Source organism: Microtus oregoni, unplaced genomic scaffold, assembly GCF_018167655.1.
Source record: "Microtus oregoni isolate MIOR12 unplaced genomic scaffold, Mior012 000019F_ref0000042, whole genome shotgun sequence".
Classification (NCBI taxonomy): domain Eukaryota; kingdom Metazoa; phylum Chordata; class Mammalia; order Rodentia; family Cricetidae; genus Microtus; species Microtus oregoni.
In genome coordinates this window covers 847952-852944 of record NW_024543078.1, presented here as the reverse complement: position 1 = coordinate 852944, position 4993 = coordinate 847952, and the positions used below count along the sequence as shown (strand labels likewise).

The 4993-nt window shown below is 50.4% G+C and overlaps 1 protein-coding gene across 1 annotated transcript; it reads right to left on the bottom strand.

Moving 5' to 3' along the window:
• Positions 1 to 443: 443 nt before the first annotated feature.
• Positions 444 to 4573, bottom strand: Hoxc10 (homeobox C10). The gene is made up of 2 exons (XM_041669650.1): positions 3767 to 4573; positions 444 to 754 (listed from the first exon to the last, which is right to left on the bottom strand). The coding sequence occupies exons 1-2, from the start codon at positions 4515 to 4517 to the stop codon at positions 477 to 479; spliced, it is 1029 nt and encodes a 342-aa protein (XP_041525584.1). The 5' UTR covers positions 4518 to 4573; the 3' UTR covers positions 444 to 476.
• Positions 4574 to 4993: the final 420 nt, after the last annotated feature.

The window sequence follows — 4993 nt, the reverse complement described above, 5'->3', positions numbered from 1 at the left end:
CAAATACTAGACAAATTTTCAAGACTGTCTATTATTCTAAGGGGGGAAATGCAGCAAGGAGGGAGCAATCTGACTATGCTCTCCGAGGTTACAGACCCTCTCTGGTTGATTTTCCCCTCTTTCTTTTCTCTATAATGGGGTGGATTCTATCTTAGCTTGCATGGGGAGCAGAATGCTGCGTGTGAGTGCATGGGTGAGTGGGGGTGACACGACACACACCAGCCACACTCCCACCCCATCCTTGAGGGCACGCACAACACCCCAAAACCCAGCACCCTATTTCTCATGCTTTAGGTGGAAGCATCCTGCAGCACAAACCATAGGTCCCTTGGAAGGAGAGTCTGAGGTCTTTGCCTTTTTTTTTTCTTTGCAGGCGCGTTGCATTTATACTCAGGGAGGGAAAAAAATACCACCAGGCACAAAGGGAGGAGGGGCGGGGAAAGGAGAGATGGGGAGGGGGAGGGGATGACGCTGGCTCAGGTGAAGTTAAAATTGGAGGTCAGTTCCCGGATCCGATTCTCTCTGTTCATTTTCTTGAGTTTCATTCTGCGATTTTGAAACCAGATTTTGACTTGTCTGTCTGTAAGGTTAATGGTCTTGCTAATCTCCAGGCGGCGCTCTCGCGTCAAATACATATTGAACAGAAATTCTTTCTCCAATTCCAGCGTCTGGTGTTTAGTATAGGGGCACCTCTTCTTCCTTCCGCTCTTTGCTGTCAGCCAATTTCCTGTGGTGTTTTCTGCCTTTATCTCCTCTGTTAAAAATAACATTATTTACATAAGTATCCCTGGAAGCAGCAAGCCCTGGGGATGCAGCTTTTGGAAGCCTCTTAGGGTGAGGGCGAATGAAGATGCTACTCTGGCTGCACAAGCCTGGGGGGCAGATTCTCTGGGGCTTTTGGAAATCCTTAGGGGTCCAGACTTAGAGGGAAGAAAGATGGGAGGTGCTTACCCTCAAAGTGTTTACTAAATTTAAATTAGTCAAGCTCACCTTAACCTAACAGATTCTGAATGTCTCTCCTGATCCCGGTGATTACCCTAAATCTCACCAGGCTTTCCTTCAACTCTTTTCTACGCCAGATCTCAAAAAAAAAAAAAAAAAAAATCCAGTCAGACAGGAAAAAAAAAATCTTCAATGCACTCTACCCCGCAGCTCAGAGTCACTTCCTGGAGAGCTTTAACCCCTCACTCCGTGAAGGGGTTCTGTTCCTGTCTCTGCAGCCAAAGACATCTCAGGACTGCCTGCACTAGGCCCCCAGCTCTTATTCCCACCTGAATTGTCACAAGATTGCTGTCTTTTTAGAACTTTAGCTCCCTCCTTCTCTCCTGGCCATGGGCTTCAGGTACAGCTAGGCAGAAAAGCCTGTCTGAGCAGCGGGGGCAGAGCACCAGTTCCGAGGTGTGCTGAGGGATTCCCAGAAAACTTCCCCTGACCAGAGAGGACTTAAGGTCAAGGAAGGGAGACACCCTAAGGTATTGTAGTCCCCTAGAGTCTATGTGTAGATGGGTGTTTGAAACACACACACACACACACACACACACACACACATACACAGAAGGGATATTGTTAGCTTCTCTTCCTAGTAGGTATTTTTGCTGAAATGGATCAACCTTGATCTTCAGGTAACAGAAAGGAACACGGCCACCCTTTAAAGGGGAAAATATAGAGTTTAAAGACTAGGGAGTCATTGATACCTAGCAAATAACTTTGCTGACAGCTAGTGTGCACTCTACTTCCTTTTTTCCTTAAGTCAAGTGAGGCTTCTGGGTCCAGGGTTTTGTAGGGATTAGTGGTGAGAGAGTTTCCTAGGGCAACCAGGAAACAGTCGGGGTGAGGGGTGGGAGTGGGGGGATGCAAACTTGAAGCTATGGTCCAAAAATGTCAATGTCTTTAATTATTCTCCATTCTGCACCTGCAGCTTCTTGCCAAGCTGTTTACAGGCTCTCCACATCTTACTCTGCCCTGTTGATTTTTTTATTGGGGTTGTTGGGTTTTAAGAGGAGGAAAGAAATTGCAAATGGACCTTAGCCAAAAGCTCTTTCCCTCTGGCCCGATGAAAACACCAAAAAGGGGTGAAGAAAAAGGAGAACAGGAAGTGCAACCTCTGGGTGTTAGTTTGGGGTAGGAGGGGGGAGAAGGAGAGAAGGGGAGTCTATCAAAGTGATTGTCGTTTGGGTTTAGGCGGTAGATTTATTAACCTTGACTTTGCTTCTTGGTATGGTTAGGACGAAGTTTGTTCTGCCATAGTCCTCTACCCCAGTCCAGCTCAGGACTTATGGTGAGTGGATAAAATTAAACTTCGCATTATATATGTTCCATAATGGCATGTGTGTGATATGGGTGCCTCATGCCCTCATCCTCACAGGCACAGACATGGTCATCTTCTGGCCAAAATCTCTAAGGACTGATTTACCAAGGCTATCTTTGCAGAGCAGACCCCAGAGGGTAAGGCTTTGCCCTTGTGCGCTAAAGAGTGCACAAAGTGTGTGTGTGAGGAACATAAGAGGTGTGTGTGTGTGTGTGTGAGGGGGGCACAGGTTGCCTGCAGACATGAATGTGCAGTTACGTCCATATACAAAGCACTACACACAAGATTCAGGGCATCCCCAGCCTGATTCGCTTTCAATTCATCTACCTTTACACCAAGGAGTCAGCCTCACAGACCACCAGGAGCCAGTGTCTTGAGGTTTATTCTTCCCTATTGGGCCTTTTCTAATTTTTTTTTTTGCTCCAACTTTTCAGGGAAAGTCATTGCCCTCAGCATCTCAATCCTGTTCCTGTTTCAAACTCTGTATTTTCCCCATAGATAGCAGCAAAGGGTCCTGGTGCCCCCAGCTACAGAGGAAATGAATCTTGAACCCTGAGCTTGAACTCTGGCTGAACATTCCTTCTTGAACCAAAAATCACAAAGAAATCCAACCAATGCCTCACTCCTTCTCAGGAGTAAACCGCTTGCCAAGCACACAGAAAATTTCCAGCACTCACTTATTAAGCAGCTTTTGAAAAACAATGGGAAACACATAACTAGTAAAAATAGAGAAAAGAATTTTTTTAAAGATCAAAAAAGAAAAAAAAGAAAAGAAAAAAAGAAGGAAGGAAAGAAACATCTCCAATGCCCTGATCCAAAGCCCACAAGCCAAGCATCTGGAGGAGGGAGGGATGTGGCGGGCAGCCCTCCACCTCCACCCCTTCCGGCCTCAGCTTCACTGCCCAAGGCCCCTGCCGAGACAGAAATCGCAGGGGTACAAGCTGTACGCACACATCGGACCCACAAACAACAAATTGTGTTTTGTAGGAAACATTTTTCCAACTAGGAAAATGCACTGAAGAGAAATGATTCATCTCTAAGCCTTCTCTCGTCCCCTGCCCAAGGATCGCCATTTTAAGCGTTTTGTGCGCTTTGACCTTAGCTGGGGACGTGAGCCCCCAGGACACCCTCATTGAAAAAAGCAAACCAAAGCCATCACGCGCCAAGGAATGACCACGGATCTGGTGCAGCACAGGGTACCCACAGGCTGCCTGTAATACTCATGTCCTCCGCCTATGCACCCAGGCTGGCCTGGTACCTCCAAGTCGCCTTTTACCTTCCCCTGCTAAATGACACTCCACCACCCAGGCGATTGGCAAACAGGATCCTCAAAACCAGGTATTTTCAGAACCCTCGAGTTCCCTAGGCCTCTGCTCAACCCTCTCTTCACCTTAGCCCTGAACACGAAGATCAGTGCCCCCAGCGTCCTAGCCGGCTCCGGGGCCCAGACAGCCTTACCTTTAGCTTCGTTATCCGAGGTGTCTGGGCTGGAGTCTGCTATCTTGGCCCGTTCCTTTTCGTTCTCCGAGGGGCTGCTTTTTGGGCCCGCCAGACTTTGCTCCGTCTTGATCTCATTGGGACTGGGGGTCTGGCTTTCGGACTTGGGGGTCTCAGGAAAACTCACTTTGCCCCCAAGCTGAGGCGATTCCAGATGTTCAGCGCGCGGGTTGAGACTGGCCCGCTGCTCAAAGGGGGCTTCGAAGTCGTTGGCCCCAGCACAGTGTGGCGTTTTGTCCAGCGCTGAGTAGCTCGGGCTGGCGCGGTAATAGCTGGGTACAGGTACCTCGTGCTCCCCAAGGCAGGACTCCGGCAGGGGGTGGGAGTAGAGAGCTGCCTCGGGACCACTTTTCGCCCTCTTCTCTGCACTGTACATGCAGCAGACATTCTCCTCCTTGACACTAGGTGGGTAGGAGCAGGAGGACAGAGGCCTGCCAACAGGTTGTTCCAGGCGGTAGGCGGCTTTGGGGTCGCCCCAGGAGTCCAGCTGCGAGAGGTAGGACGGGTAGGTGTTGAGGGCCAGGTTGGGGCTGCTGCCCTCGTCCCTCTTGGAAAGCGAGGGCGCGAGCCCGCAGCCCCTCATCACCCCGCAGTTGAAGTCACTCCCAGATTGCATATACATTCCTGCGCTCCGGTTATAGCGCTCTCCTCCTCCCGGCGCAGCCAAGGGCTCCGCGTACGAGTTCGGAGTTACATTGCGAGGGCATGTCATTTTCAGAGAGAGGGGTTTTTAAGGAGCAGTACTACAGCGGAGGAGCTGACATCTTTTTTCCCCCATCCGGGAAGGGGGGGGGGCGTTTGGAGGGGTGGGAGGAAAAAGAAGGGGAGGGGGGAAATATCAGCTCCATAATTATCCGAGCATTCGGTCCTCACCATGTGACGGTTAGACCAATGGGATTTGAAAATGGCCTTGATGATTCAGACGGCTGTGACGTCAGTGGGGTCAAGTTGTCGGCAGGCGGAGCGCGCAGCGTGGAGTAACAGCGCCACCTAGCAGCTGCCTCGGGGTAGGGGCATGGGAGCCCTTCCTGGCAAACAAAGAAAGCGCCCCCCAGTCTGCAGGGGCGGTGGGGTGGTAGTGGAGTGGTGGTGGGATGGGTGGAGGGACATGGGGATGTTCTAGGAAGAGTGGGGCTTGTTTACAGAACCAGCCTGTAACTCCCAGGAAGAGGGGGGAGGAGAGGGAGA

What these genes read in the sequence shown, in the direction of transcription:
- Hoxc10 (XM_041669650.1), bottom strand. Translation starts at nt 4,517, where the DNA reads ATGACATGCCCTCGCAATGTAACTCCGAACTCGTACGCGGAGCCCTTG. An exon ending in CTCGGATAACGAAGCTAAAG is followed by an intron (nt 755 to 3,766) that starts GTAAGGCTGTCT and finishes TATTTTTAACAG; the next exon opens with AGGAGATAAAGGCAGAAAAC.